We start from the raw sequence: 15,887 nt of genomic DNA on the forward strand, positions 1-15,887 counted from the left end.
TATGTTGATAACTTGGCAGACATCCGAAAATGCCCAACTGTGCGCTTCCTGGTAACATCATAACCATTTTGCTAACAGGATCCCAACGTTCGTTTCCCCTCCCCCTCTCACGTGAATGTGTGCTGGGCGCCCTTGTTGTGTATATTTGTTGTAATTGTCATAAGGCATAGAATAAGCTAAGTTTCTGCCTCTTGTCCTTTTTTTCTTTCTTTCCTATCGATAAGTTTCACTGCATATACTTGTAAATAAATTGAATTGTTAAACCTTTCCTTTCCAACTGTCCGTGAATGTCCTTTCTTTCATTGGTCCTCCATTGTCCGCGACTAACAATTTTGGTGTTCAGGAGTAATTAGCATCAGCCCGGCGAGTACCAGCGGCGGCTCGGCCGTTCAAATTTCCATTCAGGAGCAAAAGTGGTACACCGCCAGAGACAGGTACGTTCCCCGATTGGAACCGTCACGTGGTACAGGTAAGCAGTGTCAGACGATTTGACCCTGCTATCATGCGACGGGCCAATTGGCGTTCGTAGTTGCTGGTTCGCAACCTGCCGAAGTACGAAGTTATTCGTGTGTGGCAGCCTCAGGTCCGGTAAGTTCGGGAGGGAATGGAGGCTAATCCCCTCGTTGGAGACCTGAACCCCACGACTGTAACAATATCAAGCTGTGTGTCGGTTGTTGGTGTTTTTCAGGAGCCTCCAGCGGTATAGTGGTCTTCGGAAGAAGAAATGCAGGTGAGTGATAATACAGCACACTCGAAGCAATATGGAATTTCTTCTTCTTTTGCATAACATGGTTGAAGGAACAAAGTATTCAACTTTGTACAAGGTTACCACCAACTGTACCAACACCACAGCAAAACATTTTAAATATAACAAGCGTTACGCCTAGGTCCCCCGTCGGTGAAGTGATGCGAGTTGACAAAGAGGAAGACGCACGGCAGCCATCTTGGATTTTGACGCGGCAACCCAATTTTCAATAGCGTCTCCCTTATGCGTACATGCACCCACACACCAGATTATAAGTTGGTACTTCGCTTATTTTTCAAGATATTCAGCTCACAAGGTTCAGACATACATGGCATCAGACATGCATGGTGGCGGCCATCTTGGAATTTGACGTGGCGACCCAATTTTAAACGGCGTTCTTCCTTGTGCCTAGATACACCCACACACCAGATTAGAAGTTGGTACTTCGCTTATTTTTCAAGATATTCAGCTCACAAGGTTCAGACATACATGGCATCAGACATGCATGGTGGCGGCCATCTTTGATTTTGACGTGCGTTGCACCCACACACCAAATTCGAATGCGGTCCTTCGCTTACGCACGCACGCACGCACGCCCGGACACAAGGACGGAGGGGAAAACCATAGTCCCCCTTTCGCTCCGCGGTGCGACGGGGGACAAAAACATAGGGGCAATACCCCTGGCGCTCACCTGGTAGAATAAACAGTATACTGCACAGACTAAAGGTATTTTTAAACCAATTTCAATCGTTGCTGGAAGATAGGGCAGCATGTAGAATCATACCAACATAATCACAAGACTTTAAACAAACAAAAAACCTATTTTGGGGGGCAATCCCTCCACCCCCCTCTCCCTGTATACCTCCTAAGATGCCAATTTTTCTAATGCCTTGAACAAACATTGGTACATCATGGGTAATTAAGGTTGTGGTGAAGTGTCATCGAAATTGCGTGTGTAGTTTCTGAGAAGAAAGCAAATAACTATTTTGGGGGGCAACCCCCCATAGACCCCAAAGGGGCAAATTTTCTTCGTGCCGTTAACAAACTTTGGTACATCATGGGCAATGAAGGTTGTCATGGGCAATGAAGGTTGTGGTCAAGTTTCATCGAAATAGTGTTTGTAGTTTCAGAGGAAAAAGCAAATTCCTATTTTGGGGGGTCAAACCTGGATCCACTTTGACCCCGGTAAATCCCCTTAGACCCCGATTTTTTTTAATGCCGTGAACAAACTTTAGTCACAACACAACAAATATAATTTGCGCCAAATTTGGTCGCAATCCCATCAGCGGTTTCGGAGAAGAAGTTTCAAGTGATTCCGGACTGACGGACGGACGGACAACGCGCCATCGCACAAGCTCCTCTGAACTTCGTTCCAGGCGAGCTAAAAACGTGTGCTGTGCCGCTCTCCGTTAGATTAGAGCTAGGCGATCATGATGTTGTACCATGGAGCTAACCATTGTAAAAAGTCAGAAGCCAAGGTCGTGTGAATTTTTTTTTTTAAACGGACCTGTTGAAACACCTACGACTCCTGAAATTAACTTTTTCTCCAGAATAAAAATAGGCAAAATAAATAAATTAATAAATAGCTACCAAAGTAGAATGTTGGTAGAATTTGAGAAAGATCCGTTATGAATCCCGTATTTGACTTCAATGGCCACTCCTGCTTTGCGAGGATCAACCTTTAAAGTTTCTAAGTCTTCCTCAACATGATACTCACTTGACATCAAGCTCTTCTTCCATCCTTGCAACTTCTGCTCCCTCCTTTTCCAACACTTTCTTCTCATCCGTCAGCTTAAATAAAAGCTCCTGTAGATGCACACAGTAGATCAACAAGGGTTTTTTTTTTTTTTCAAGGCAAGGCTCGTGGAAGAGCTAGAACACTGAATGGATCAGAATGCAGAAAAACAAATAAAATTGGGAGATTTGGACTAGCATGTACGTGAGGAGGAAAAAAGTGTAGGAGAGGACACATGGTGCAGAAAAGATGGACACCGAAGCAAACTCTCAAGGAAAACTGGAAATTTAGAAGGATATGGGATTGGGGGGTGAGGGGGTTAATGGGTGTGAAAAAAGAAAAAAAAAGAAAAGGTCATGGGTTTGGATGAAGGATGATCTGAGATGCTGCCGTGAAGACCTGGAGGGAAGAATGAGATTGAAGAGGATGAGGAAGTTGGCTCCACAGGTATAATGAAAGAGGAACAAATGCGTGGAGGTGAGCAGGGATCCTGGATTTAGGTCGTTTCACGAGAAGGGGGTTCATGGTAGACCGTGTTTACCCTACGGAAACATGGGGTTGAGGGAGGGGGGGGGGGTCAGGGGTGGTTTTTGTGAAAGGTACTGTGCAAGGTATTCAGACTGGGTACGTTTTTTTACCCGACAGAAACATGGGGTTGAGAGGGGAGGTCAGGGGTGTTTTTTGTGCAAGGTACTGTGCAAGGTATTCATGAACCGGCAGTCCATCACTGAAGTCAAAAAAGTGAATACATTATTTCCTAAGTGCTATTCCCACCCAGGTCACACTATCCACTTCAACTAAAGAATCAAACAAGTCCGGCGAAGCCATCGTTAGACCGTCGGTCTTGTTAATTGGGGGTGTTCAATGAATAAAGCCTCTGATGGCAACATTCTTACTATAATTCACCAAATATCTGTCTGTCTGTCTGTCCGTCCGCCTGTTCACAGGTACCGCAAAAACGGCTGAACCGATCGCAACGAAATTTTGGGTGGGTAATCCTGGGACCCCCTGGAGTAACAACAACAACAACAACAACAACAAGCATTTTAAGGCCATTTTCCCTGCTAGAGCGGGGGTTAGCCTTGCGGTCCCCATGACAATCTTCTCCATTTTGCCCTATTTTCTGCATCTCTCCTTGTTAACCCCCTTGCCCGCATTTCTTCTTCCACCATCTTTAGCCAAGTCTTTCTCGGTCTTCCCCGTCCTCTACTTCCTTCTACATTTATTCCCATCATTCTTCTCAACCAGTCACTTTCATCCTTCCTCAACACATGACGAAACCATCTCAACCTGTTCCACTTCACAGCATCAATCACAGGCTCTATTCCCATCATTTTTTGCAATTCTTCATTTGTCTTCCTCTCTCTCAACGATACTCCACACATCCACCGAACCATTCGCATTTCCACCCTTTCCAACCTTCGTTGCTGCTCTACGTTCATTACCCATGTCTTGCTCCCATAAATCATAACACTTCTCACACATGCAGCATACACCTTTCCCTTCAGCTTCAACGACACTCCCCTCCTCATCAGCACGCCACTCAGTTCCCGAAACTTATTCCATGCACATCTCACTCTAGCAACCGTTGCTGAGTCTGATCCACCTTCTCCATTCAGCATGTCTCTGAGGTAGCAAAAGCACGAGGTAGCAAATTAACAAGACTTGGTACGAGGTAGCAAAATGTTTTCACACCTTCCAGCTTCACGCCGTCTCCAAGATCCAACTCAACATTTCCTCCATCTGCAGCTCCCTCTATGCACACCTTACATTTGAATCTAGCTGCCACACTGGTTAATGACCCTCTCAGACCACTACATTTTTGATGAACCCACTCAGCGCACATTGTACATTGAATGGAGTTCATTCCGACACCCTTCCTGCACACAGCACATGGCCACTTCCCAGTTCTTTCCACTACTCCACATGCTTTACCACTTGCCATCACCTTCGTCTTTCCGATATTCACCTTCAGACCTTTTGTCTCCATACATTCCTTCCACTTGTTCATCTTTTCCTTCAGTCCATCCATACTTTCCGCAATCATCACCAGATCATCTGCATACAACAACTCCCACGGTAAACCCTCCTTTACATTCTGAGCCAGCACCTCCATCACAGCTACAAATAGTAGTGGACTTAGTACCGACCTGTGAGTGGACTTAGTAGCTGTGATGGAGGTGCTGGCTCAGACCGTAAAGGAGGGTTTACCGTGGGAGTTGTTGTATGCAGATGATCTGGTGTTGATTGCGGAAAGTATGGATGGACTGAAGGAAAAGATGAACAAGTGGAAGGAATGTATGGACACAAAAGGTCTGAAGGTGAATATCGGAAAGACAAAGGTGATGGCAAGTGGTAAAGCATGTGGTGAGGTGGAAAGAACTGGGAAGTGGCCGTGTGCTGTGTGCAGGAAGGGTGTCGGAGTGAACTCCATTCAATGTACAATGTGTGCTGAGTGGGTTCATCAAAAATGTAGTGGTCTGAGAGGGTCATTAACCAGTGTGGCAGCTACATTCAAATGTAAGGTGTGCACAGAGGGAGCTGCAGATGGAGGAAATGTTGAGTTGGATCTTGGAGACGGCGTGAAGCTGGAAGGTGTGAAAACATTTTGCTACCTCGGAGACATGCTGAATGGAGAAGGTGGATCAGACTCGGCAACGGTTGCTCGAGTGAGATGTGCATGGAAGAAGTTTCGGGAACTGAGTGGCGTGCTGATGAGGAGGAGCGTGTCGCTGAAGCTGAAGGGAAAGGTGTATGCTGCATGTGTGAGAAGTGTTATGATTTATGGGAGCGAGACATAGGTAATGAACGTAGAGCAGCAACGAAGGCTGGAAAGGGTGGAAATGCGAATGTTTCGATGGATGTGCGGAGTATCGTTGAGAGAGAGGAAGACAAATGATGCATTGCGAAAGATGATGGGAATATTGCCTGTGATTGATGCTGTGAAGAGGAACAGGTTGAGATGGTTTGGTCATGTATTGAGGAAGGATGAAAGTGACTGGTTGAGAAGAGTGATGGAAGTTAATGTAGAAGGAAGTAGAGGACGGGGAAGACCGAGAAAGACTTGGCTAAAGATGGTGGAAGAAGAAATGCGGGCAAGGGGGTTAACAAGGAGAGATGCAGAAAATAGGGCAAAATGGAGAAGATTGTCATGGGGACCGCAAGGCTAACCCCCGCTCTAGCAGGGAACATGGCCTTAAAATGCATGTTGTTGTTGTTGTTGTTAGTACCGACCGCTGATGCACTCCCACCTTCACCTCAAACTCACCACTGTTCCAGTCGTTCGTCCTTACAGCTGTGCGCGCTCTTTTGCACATTGCCATCACTACTCTGATCAACCATTCCTCCACTTCTAACTTCCTCAATGCCCATGTCAATACTTCCTCCAGATTAACAAACCCAAGAAACAACTTCTTCCTCTTCTCCATATACTTCTCCTGCAACTGCCTCACAATAAAAAGCACGTCTGTCGTTCCTCTTCCTGGCATCTATCCAGACTGCATTTTTTTTTTTTTTTTTTTTTTTGTATACTGAATCGAGGCTCGTGAAAGAGCTAACATTTATTTCACAAACAAATCAACCAGACAAACAAAATATATAAAAAGAGGGAGCGGAAGACAAGATGGGGAGAGAAGGGGAAGCACACAAACACAACATTTGAGAGCAGGGAGAAGTGTGGGAGGGAGAGGGCTTGGGGGGAGGAGGCATGGGAAGGGGGAAGGGGGGGGGGGGGAGGGAGAGGTATAAAACACAAGGGGACCGAAATTAGCGGGGGTAGAAAAGATCAAGGTTTTGGATGGGGGAGGATACGAGATGGTGGTGAACAGCTGTTTTAAAGACCTGGAGGGTGGAGTGGGATTGAAGAGAGTGAGGGAGTTTGTTCCAGAGGTGGGAGAAAAGAGGAATGAAGGAGTGAAGGTGAGCAGAAAGTCTTGATTTTGGCAGTTTAACCATAAGAGGGTTGCAGGCAGATCTTGTGCGACCTGTAGGAATATTTGGGGGACAGAGCCCAGAGAGAGCTGGGGGGGCAAGGCCAGAGAGGAGTCGGTAGAATACGGAAAGACCACCAACCTGCCTGCGGTGAGTGAGTGAAAGGCCCTTGGAGTTAGCTTCATCGCGGGAGATTCCAATGATTCTGAACACTTTGGTTTCAACAGCGGGAAGATGAGGTAGGTGTGAGGAAGGAGCACCAGACCAGAGGGGAGAGCAGTACTCCATTGAGCTGCGGATGAAAGCCTTGTAAGTGGTGAGGAGCTCAGGTGTACCAAGGAAGGACCTCGCACGACGGAGAAGGTGCCCAGATGCCCAGTCGGCAACTGGCTTTGGAGGCCAGATTTGAAATGTGGTTTTCCCAGGAAAGATCATGGCAGATAGTGAGACCCAAAAGATTGAGTGACAGAACTTCTTGGAGAGGATTATTCAGAAAGTGGATGGGAGGGTTGTCCAGTCGGTCTTTTCGGAGAGACATCGTAAGAGTGTGAGATTTGTCAGGATTGAAAGACATGTTCCATTTGTTTGCCCAGTCTGAGATTTTGTCCAGGTCTGCAGAGAGTGAGGAGGCTGAAGACTGCCGATCTGAGGGATGAGGAATGGAGCAACAGAGAGTAGGGTCATCAGCAAAGAGATAGAGAGGATTTTCAAGAGAGTCAGAGAGATCATTGATGAAGACGAGAAAAAGCACAGGGCCCAGAACACTGCCTTGGGGAACTCCAGCCTGAACAGGAACAGGAGATGAGAGAAACCCATTCAGGGCCACACGTTGACTACGACCAGAGAGGAAGTCCGCCAGCCATGCGTGGAGATTTCCATGGATACCAAAGGAGGAGAGTTTGGTGAGCAGAGCGGGGTGCCAGACCATATCGAAGGCACGTGATATGTCAAGGGAGACAGCTCTAATTTCCTGTTTGGCGTTGAGGACCTCCATCCATTGTTGAGAAAGCAGAAGCAGCATGTCCAGAGTAGAGTGACCTGGTCTGAAACCAAATTGATGGTCAGAGATCAAGCCATTGGAGAAGAGGAAAGATTTCATATCTGAAGCAATGATGGATTCCATGACTTTGCTGATAATTGGGAGAAGACTGGATTGGTCTGTAGTTGCTAGGATCTGTTTTTGCACCTTTTTTGTGCAAAGCGGTGATGTTGGCTGATTTCCAAGCAGATGGCAGATGACCTTGAGCAAAAGAGAGGGTGACGAGAACAGAAAGAGGGAGTGAAAGAGGGGAAGAACATGATTTTAGGACCCGTGGGCTGATGCCGTCAGGACCAGTTGCAGAATCAGAGTCGAGGGTTGACAGAAACTTTTCCACCTTGTCAGGAGGAAAGGACACAGAGTCCAGGAGCAGCTGGATACGACTGGGTATGGTGGGTACAGAGAGGGATGGGTTTGGGACACAAGATTTAGAGGCAAACACAGAGTTGAGGCATTCAGCTTTTTCACGTGCGGAGTCAGCCGTTAAGCCGTTTGAGGTGAGGGAGGGGATGGAGGGGGAACAAACACCAGAAACAGATTTGACCAGACGCCACCAGGATTTGGAAGAGGGAGACAGATAAGAGAGTTCTGTCTTGAGAACGGTGAGATATTGTTTCCTGGCTCTCCTGAGGGTGGACACACACTTGTTTCGGGCTTTGTGAAAGGAAATGAGATTTCCTTCCGTTGGATTTGCTTTCAAGGAGACGAAAGCAAGTTGTTGCTGGGCAACAGCCTCACCACAATATTCCGTGTACCATGGACGGGAGGAAGGGTATGACAACTGAAGACGAGATGGGATAAATCTGTGCATGAGAGAGAGCAATTTACTTTGAAAGAATTCCCAGGATGAGTTGATGTCAGAGGCGGTAGAGATGGGAGACCAGTCCAGATGATTGATGGCTGCTTGAAGACCGTGCCAGTTGGCCTGAGTGAAATGCCAGACTCGTCGACGCTGAGGAGGCTCTCTGAGAATGGTCAGAGAGATGTCCACTTTAACAAGCACATGATCAGAAGAGCCGATTGGAGCAGAAGAAGAGCAGCAGACATTTTCAGGGAAGTTAGTCATAACCAAGTCCAGAAGAGAAGATTCTCCGTTGACTGAGATCCGGGTTGGGAAATTGACAGATTGTGTCAGTCCCAGTGAGTCACAGAAGTCCTTTGCTGAAGAGCCATGGCTGGTGAGAGAGGTACCCACACCCAGCCAACTGGCATGGTGACAATTGAAATCACCACACATGAGGAAGAGAGAGTTGGGATGGGTAGATAGAAGTTGGTCCATATTATCAGACAGCGAGATGTAGATGGAGTCATCACTGTTTGGTGGACGGTACAACACATATGAACAAAAGGTGGGAGCGAAGGGGAACCCGTAGCCAAAGGTATTCCTGGGGGTGAGGTGGAGAGAGGGCAGTGCAGGGCGAGTGAGGAAGAGAGTTTTTTATAAAGATAGCAACCCCACCTCCGGGACGAGGCTCAGGTCTATCATACCGGAGGAGGGAGTAACCTGAGAGAGATACCAAGGCATCAGAGACATCATGAAGGAGGAAAGTTTCTGTTAAGCAGATCACATCTGGTTTGTCAGAAGCAACCTGTATGGAGAGATCAGTCAGGTTTGAGCGAAGGCCCCGTATGTTTGAGGTCCATACCGTTAATGAAGTGGAAGGGGGAGCATCGGATACAGAACAGGGGGGGGAGGGGTAGGGTAAGATGTGGAAGAGGAGGAAGAGGTAGGGAGAGCTGTTGAAGGTGTGTCAGAGATTTCAGAGATTTCAGAATAGCTTGGAGAAAGGGAAGAATGGGGCGGACAAAAGGTTTGATGGAGATTGGGTGAGGCACAGTGAGGTGTTATTTGAGGAGGGGGAAGAGCGAGGCAGAAGGTTGGGGGAGATTAAGGTGAAAGTTGGAAGGGGGAAGAAGCAGGGAGTATGCTTTGAGGAGGAGGGGTGAGAGGGGAGTCTAGGAGGGGAGGAGCGAGGGAGAGTCTCGGAGGGGAGGGGTGTGGGGATAGTATGGGAGGGAGGGAAGGGAAGGGGCAAGGGGGGAGATTTGAAAGGGATGGGTGATGGGGAAGATTTGGAGGGGAGGGGCAAGGGGGTAGATTTGGAGGGGAGGGGTGATTGGGAAGTTTTGGAGGGGAGGGGTGATGGGGAAGATTTGGAGGGGAGGTGCAAGGGGGAATATTTGAAAGAGATGGATGATGGGGAAGATTTCGAGGGGAGGGGTAAGGGGGTAGATTTGGAGGGGAGGGGTGATGGGGAAGTTTTGGAGGGGAGGGGGGATGGGGAAGTTTTGGAGGGGAGGGGGGATGGGGAAGATTTGGAGGGGAGGGGTGAGATTGGATTTTGAACAGTGTACGATTCATGGGAAACGAACATTTTTTGCAAAATGAGTTTGAGACCTTCGAGTCAAAAATACGTTTGAGGACGCTGAAGGAGGGGTGGAGTTCTGGAGAGTTTAGGGAATGTAGAAAAGAGGAACTGTAAGAGATGGTATTTTATTTTTTATTTTTTTCCCTTGGAATGAATAGATTTGGTGAGCAAGACGAAAGCATCTCCCTGTAGAAGAAGAAAAAGGTGTTATAATATATGACAAAAAACAGTTGTTCAGGGGAGAGATTATACATTTCTAACCACGTGATCGCGAACAACGTAAACGAAGAACGAACGAACAAATAAGAACAACAAATAAACGAATAAGAGCTGAGAGGGAAAAAAAAAATTTGGGTTTTTTTTTTTTGTTTGTTTTGTGAGAAGAGATATTAAACAAGGAAGTATGGGGTGAACGACCGGGACGAAACAGAGAACGAAAATAATTGCAGTGCATTCGACGAACCGCTGAGAGAAAACGAAACCACAAGGTTGGAGGCGGTAGCCTAAGCCTACTAGGCCTCAGAATACTCGACACGCATTAACCGACGATTGTGTATACATGTACGAAAAATTAACACCGAATATTTTCCTAAAGACACGCTATAGGTACACACACCGAAAGATAGATACAGTCTCGACAAAAACACAATTCTGAAAAATTACTTAGCTTCGAAAGCGTGAGTGCATGGAACAGCTTCGAAAAGACGTGACCTCGCCGACAAAGATCTCGCGAGATCGTCGATCTTCGTCGATTTCGTCGATCTTCACCTTCTTCCTTATCCTCCTCTCCAACACCCTTTCCAAAACCTTCATTCCATGCTCCAATAACTTTGTCGCTCGGTATGAGCCACACTCCAGAGGGTCACCTTTCCCCTTGTATGGAGGGACGAGGGTACTCAGTTCCCAATCCACTGGAATGCGGCCTTCTTTCACCACCAGATTACAGATCTCTGTCATTCTCTTCACACCCCGAACTTCCTGCTGCCTTCAACATATCTCCCACAACTCCCGTCGGCCCTCCCGCTTTTCTACTCTTCATTGCTTTTATCACTTCATCAACTTCCTTCTCAGTTATCTTCTCTGCCGGTCCTAAAACTGGGTTACTCTCTATGTTGCCATCCCACTCATTCTCTGTATTCAACAGCATTTCCATATATCTTTTCCATCTTCGTTTAATTCCATCTGGGTCCACAAGTATTTGCCCCACTTCATCCTTCAAGCAACTCACCCCCATCACATCACACCTCTCTTTCGCTATCTGCGTTGCAATCCTGAATACCGCTGTCTGACCCTCTTCCGAATCAAAGCGTTCTCCGAACATTTTCCGACATGCCTCCTGTGCCTTTGCTACCTCTTTCTTTGCAGCCTTCTTGGCTACCTTATAACTTTCATGCTCTGCTTTTTCTGCCCCCGTACCCTTCGCCTTCTGCCACTCCTTGAACTTCTTCCTCTTCTCGTCAATCCTCTTTCCAACTTCATCATCCCACCACCATGTTTCCGAGTGCCTCGGTGGTCCTTTTGTCCATCCACATACCTCACCAACGGCTCCCAACAGACTATCTTTCATTGACATCCAACCACGTTCAAGCTCAACCACATCATCCTCTACCTTACTCACCCTCTCTTTTAATGCCTCCCTTACTGTCACCTCTTTCAACCCCCACACCTTCATTCTCGGTTGGTACTTCACCCGCCGAGCTCTCCTCGCACCTTTCACCCTTATGTCGCAGACAACCAAGTGGTGCTGTGAAACAGCCTCCTCCCCCGGGATCACCTTTGTGTCCCGGAGGTGCCCCCTATCTCGCCTACGCACCATCAGGTAGTCAACGGTTGTTGTCGACCCACCTGACATGTATCTAACAAGCTTATTATCCTCTTTCTGGAACTGAGTATTACAAATCAACAAATCAGCTCCATCAGCGAACTCCAAAATCCTTTCACCTTGTCCATTTCTCACACCATATTCTTAACCCCCATGAACTCCCTCAAAACCGTACATACTCTTTCCCACATGTCCATTTAGGTCTAAAGGGTTTTTTGTTTTTTTTCAAGTCAAGGGTCGTGGAAGAGCTAGAACACTGAATGGATCAGGATGCAGAAAAACAAATGGAATCATAGAAAGAGGGGGGTGGGGGGGAAATCAACAGCACAGTTAATGGATAAAAATTGGGAGATTTGGACAAACATGTACGTGAGGAGGAAAAAAGTGCAGGAGAGGACACATGGTGTGGAAAAGATGGACACAGAAGCAAACTCTCAGCAAGGAAAACTGGAAATTTAGAAGGATATGGGATTGGGGGGGGGGGGGGTGAGGGGGTTAATGGGTGTAAAAAAAAAAAAAAAGGTCATGGGTTTGGATGAAGGATGATCTGAGATGGTGATGTAAAATTAAATAGAGTAAAATAAAATCCTGGAGTCCCCTGGAGTAAAAATCCCCTGGAGTAAAATAGGCTTTATTGTTTTCCCAATTTTCCAATTTCCAATTTTTCCAATTTTCCAGTTTTTCCAAACACGATGGAATAATATTTACCGATATGAACAGTGTACCGGTGTGTACCCCGGTTTAGAATAGGTACACCGTATCCCTGCGTGTCGTAAGATGCGACGAAAGGGGTTGGCGTCAGGAAGGGCATCCGGCCATAAACACATTGCCTCAAAAAGAGAACCATGACAATTACGACTACATATGGGCAGGGTACAGCCCGAAGTACCCCGTGGGGGACCCCACTCCCTGTCGTCAAAACTCAAGGTGGGGAACCCGATCGAAGCAAGGGTGGAAATAATTCCATTTATGACGACGAAACGTCTGATGCCCGACGTGGAGATCGGTTTCTGAGGTTTGGGACATGGAATGTAGGGACAATGACAGGAAGATCAGGAGAAGTGGTGGAAGTATTGGTCAGAAGAAGAGTGGACATATGTTGTGTGCAGGAGACGAGATGGAAGGGAAGTGGTGTGAGAATGGTGAAGGGTAGGCAGGGACAGAAATACAAGTTCGTGTGGCAAGGGTGCCCGGAGGGCATGAATGGTGTTGGTGTCCTGTTTTCTGAGGAGTTTATAGACAGTGTGGTGAGTGTGACTAGAGTGAGTGAAAGGTTAATGATGGTGAAAATGATGATTGGAAAGCTCTTGGTGAACGTCATCTCGGAATATGCTCCGCAGGTTGGTCGGAGCGATGAAGAGAAGGACAAGTTCTGGTGTGCTATAGAGAAGCTGACGGAAAACGTGAAAGATGAGGAAGTTGTTGTGGTAGGAGGAGACCTAAATGGACATGTGGGAAGGAGTATGGACGGTTTTGAGAGAGTTCATGGGGGTTACGGATATGGTGTGAGAAATGGAGAAGGTGAAAGGATTTTGGAGTTTGCTGATGGAGATGATTTGTTGATTTGTAATACTCAGTTCCAGAAAGAGGATAATAACCTTGTTACATACACATCAGGTGGGTCGACGACAACCGTTGACTACCTGCTGGTGCATAGGCGAGATAGGGGGCACCTCCGGGACACAAAGGTGGTCCCGGGGGAGGAGGCTGTTTCACAGCACCACTTGGTTGTCTGCGACATAAGGGTGAAAGGTGCGAGGAGAGCTCGGCGGGTGAAGTACCAACCGAGAATGAAGGTGTGGAGGTTGAAAGAGGCGACAGTGAGTGAGGCATTAAAAGAGAGGCTGAGTAGGGCAGAGGATGAAGTGGTTGAGCTTGAAAGTGGTTGGATGTCAATGAAAGATAGTCTGTTGGGAGCCGTTGGTGAGGTATGTGGATGGACAAAAGGACCACCGAGGCACTCGGAAACATGGTGGTGGGATGGTGAAGTTGGAAAGAAGATTGACGAGAAGAGGAAGAAGTTCAAGAAGTGGCAGAAGGCGAAGGGTATGGGGGCAGAAAAGGCAGAGCATGAAAGTTATAAGGCAGCCAAGAAGGCTGCAAAGAAAGAGGTGGCAAAGGCGCAGGAGGCATGTAGGAAAATGTTTTCAGGATTTCAGGATTTTCAGAGAGCGGTTTTCAGGATTGCAAAGCAGATAGCGAAAGAGAGGTGTGATGTGATGGGGGTGAGTTGCTTGAAGGATGAAGTGGGACAAATCGTTGTGGACCCAGATGGAATTAAAGGAAGATGGAAGAGATATATGGAAATGCTGTTGAATACAGAGAATGAATGGGATGGCAACATAGAGAGTAACCCAGTTTTAGGACCGGCAGAGAAGATAACCGAGAAGGAAGTTGAGGAAGGGATAAAAGCAATGAAGAGTAGAAAAGCGGGAGGGCCGACGGGAGTTGTGGGAGATATGTTGAAGGCAGCGGGAAATTGGGGTGTGAAGAGAATGACAGAGATCTGCAATCTGGTGGTGAAAGAAGGCAGCATTCCAGTGGATTGGGTACTGAGTACCCTCGACCCTCTATACAAGGGGAAAGGTGACCCTCTGGAGTGTGGCTCGTATCGAGCGATAAAGTTATTGGAGCATGGAATGAAGGTATTGGAAAGGGTGTTGGAGAGGAGGATAAGGAAGAAAGTGTAGATTGACAAAATGCAGTTTGGATTTATGCCAGGAAGAGGAACGACAGATAATAATAATAATAATAATGCATTTACTTTATATAGCGCTTTTCAGGAAGCCCAAAGACGCTTTGACAGAGTGCAAAACATAATGCATAGCAAAACATAAAAACAATTGCAAAAAAAGAAGAATCAACAGGGAAATATTCAAAGCACAAAGGAGGGAGAAGGAGAGGAGATAGTCAGGGGTTAGATGCTGTGGGTTAAATGTTGAATGCAGTGTTGAACAGGTGGGTCTTGAGTGATGTTTTGAATGTGGTGAGTGAGGAGGAGTCTCTGATGGTGTGAGGTAGCGAGTTCTAGAGGGTGGGAGCAGCGATGGAGAAGGCCCTGTCCCCCCAGGATCTAAATTTGGTCCGGATGGGGGGGGGGGGTCAGGAGGTTGGTACCAGCAGAGCGGAGGTTGTGGGTGGGAGTGTGTCTGGAGAGGAGGTCAGCCAGGTAGGATGGGGCCAGGTTATGGAGGGCTTTGTAGGTCAAGAGGAGGATTTTGTACTGGATTCTCTGGGAGATGGGGAGCCAGTGAAGCTTGTAAAGGACGGGGGTGATGTGGTCACGGGTCCGGGAATGGGTGAGTAGACGGGCAGCGGAGTTCTGAATGTATTGGAGTTTATTGGTGATTGTTGAGGGTGAACCATAAAGGAGGCTATTGCAGTAGTCCAGACGGGAAGTGATGAAAGCGTGGATGAGGGTTTCTGCAGCCACGGAGGAGAGGGATGGACGGAGACGGGCGATGTTTTTCAGGTGAAAGAAGGCTGTCTTTGTGATCTGTTTAGTGTATTTGTCGAAGGAGAGGGTTTGGTCAAAGATGATGCCAAGATTCCGGATGTGAGGGGAGGTGGATACTGGGAAACCGTCGATGTTGAGGGCAAAGTTATGGGTGGACTTGGTGAGCGTTTTTGGGCCAATGATGATTATTTCAGATTTATCACAGTTAAGTTTGAGGAAGTTGATTTGAAGCCAGGATTTTATTTCAGTGATGCAGTTTGTCAGGATAGAGTGGGTGGCGGTGGAGATGGACTTGGTGGAGATGAAAAGCTGGATGTCATCAGCGAAGCAGTGGAATTGGAGACCATGACGGCGGATTAAGTGACCGAGGGGGGACAGGTAAAGGATGAAGAGGAGGGGGCCAAGAACTGAACCTTGGGGGACACCTTGGGGGAGGGGAGCAGTGGGGGATTTGCAGTTATTGATGGAGATGAACTGACGTCTGTCAGAGAGGTATGATTTAATCCAAGAGAGGGCAGTGCCGGTAATGTTAAAGGTGGTTTCAAGTCGGGTGAGGAAGATGGTGTGATCGATGGTGTCAAAGGCGGCGCTGAGGTCGAGGAGGATGAGAATGTTGAGGTTGCCAGCGTCAGAGGAGAGGAGAAGGTCGTTGGTGATTTTGAGGAGAGCAGTTTCAGTACTGTGGTTGGAGCGGAATCCGGATTGGAATGTTTCATACAGGTTATTGGCAGAGAGGTGATGTTTGAGTTGAGTGGCTACAGCGCGTTCCAAAACCTTTGACAGAAAGGGT

General features: G+C 47.4%; 1 protein-coding gene across 2 annotated transcripts in view; it reads right to left on the reverse strand.

Annotated features, from left to right (window-relative positions):
- The window catches only part of LOC137431032 (piggyBac transposable element-derived protein 4), a 72,379-nt gene that overhangs the window by 46,524 nt on the left and 9,968 nt on the right, over positions 1-15,887 (reverse strand). For both annotated transcript variants that reach the window (XM_068121896.2, XM_068121895.2), the window contains exon 2: positions 2,463-2,551. In XM_068121896.2, the coding sequence (XP_067977997.2) occupies positions 2,463-2,551 (89 nt within the window). The remainder of the gene's footprint in view (positions 1-2,462; positions 2,552-15,887) is intronic.

This window comes from Myxine glutinosa, chromosome 7, assembly GCF_964187855.1.
Source record: "Myxine glutinosa chromosome 7, kmMyxGlut1.1, whole genome shotgun sequence".
Lineage (NCBI taxonomy): Eukaryota > Metazoa > Chordata > Myxini > Myxiniformes > Myxinidae > Myxine > Myxine glutinosa.